The sequence below is a fragment of the Myotis brandtii genome, unplaced genomic scaffold (assembly GCF_000412655.1).
Source record: "Myotis brandtii unplaced genomic scaffold, ASM41265v1 scaffold7143, whole genome shotgun sequence".
NCBI lineage: Eukaryota > Metazoa > Chordata > Mammalia > Chiroptera > Vespertilionidae > Myotis > Myotis brandtii.
In genome coordinates, this window is record NW_005370810.1 from 622 (window position 1) to 2,164 (window position 1,543).

Below are 1,543 nucleotides of genomic sequence, written 5' to 3' on the forward strand. Positions count from 1 at the left end.
CATAACAAAAATTTTAGACGTAGATATCCACCTTGATATTAAATGTTAAAATTTGGTGAATATCACAGCTGAATGACTGGCATATAAAAATGCACCCAGTAGAGTTGCCCTCTCCTGTTTCTCCATTCTCTTACATTTTTAAACTATAACGTGTAAGGCAGGTGACAGTTGACAATTGGGTCATTTTTAAAAAGGAAAACCTCTTATAGGAAGCCCAGTGAGGCACACTAAAAACATATCTCCTGGAATATGCACTGGTTGTCTTTCAGGATTGATATGTATTCAGAAGGTATGGCAGATTTGAATGAAATGATCCTGCATTTGCCACTATGCCCACCCCATGAAAAAGATGCCAAGATGACCCAGATCAGAGAGAAAACAACAAATCGTTATTTCCCAGCCTTTGAAAAGGTAAGTGAACCCATTCTTTTAAACTATAACATGTAAGGCAGGTGACAGTTGACAATTGGGTCATTTTTGTCTTTCAGGATTGATATGTTGATATGTAGTATGGCAGATTTGAATGAAATGATCCTGCATTTGCCACTATGCCCACCCCATGAAAAAGATGCCAAGATGACCCAGATCAGAGAGAAAACAACAAATCGTTATTTCCCAGCCTTTGAAAAGGTAAGTGGGCTGGTCAGTGTTTGGGGAACTGAGACTAGAGGACAAAGAGAACTGGTACCTGGGCAGTCCTGCATCTTTGACCTTCACTTCCAATGAGCCCCCCTGACTACTGATGGAGCACCCTGACTCTCCCAGCCTATTATCAAAATCAGCTGTGGGGAGGATATGTACCAGTTATACCCAAGTTATAATCTGTCAGCAAAAGTTCAGTTTACTAGGACCCGATTTAGAATTCTCTATTTGATGGCATTTCATGGCCACAGTTAGAGCCACACTAGCAATTGGAGTAGATCCTGCAGAGCACCATGCAGGGGCTTTTTCATCCAAGAGAAGCAGGAAGAAAGCAACTTATCAGAAAATATGCTGACAACATGCGTAGGAAACATGAGACCAATTGCCCAACAGTGTTTCTGGGATGGATGAGAAGTATCTAACCAGAGATGGGGGCAGTGGGATGGAGAGGATGAGACAGATGAAAAGATGTTAAGGAATAAGCAATCTACAAAATATATTGTCAGACTTTAGAGGAAAGCTATGCAAACTAAGGAAATAAAGTTCCATGATTTTGTATGTAGTGCAGACCATAAATTTTCCCTTTGAAGGTAAAAAAAGATTTCAAGATCCAAATGTCCTGAGATCAAACTAAATAAAAATTATGAACCAAAATAATGATTGTAAGGCTATAGGAGGCTTATGTATGAAAAGGCTTAACACTAACACTCTCATCTTTATAAAGCATTAAAAAGTACTTACGAAACATTCTTTCATTCTACAAATTTTAATTCATTACTTGTGTGTTCGTCCATATTCAAAGAGTGAAAAATTTAATATAATCTAATAATACACCCTCCTGGGCCTTGTGGTGCTGAGAGTTTAGGGGACATTCACTCAATGACAAGGTCAGTAGGCACTG

The 1,543-nt window shown here is 39.0% G+C and overlaps 1 protein-coding gene across 1 annotated transcript in view; it reads left to right on the plus strand.

The window, feature by feature from the left end:
- The first annotated feature begins 234 nt into the window (after positions 1-234).
- LOC102248100 (glutathione S-transferase A1) overlaps positions 235-1,543 on the plus strand; it is a 4,236-nt gene continuing 2,927 nt past the window's right edge. Inside the window, exon 1 of the mRNA XM_005882430.2 lies at positions 235-411. Within this exon, the coding sequence (XP_005882492.1) occupies positions 250-411 (162 nt within the window). The 5' untranslated portion in view covers positions 235-249. The remainder of the gene's footprint in view (positions 412-1,543) is intronic.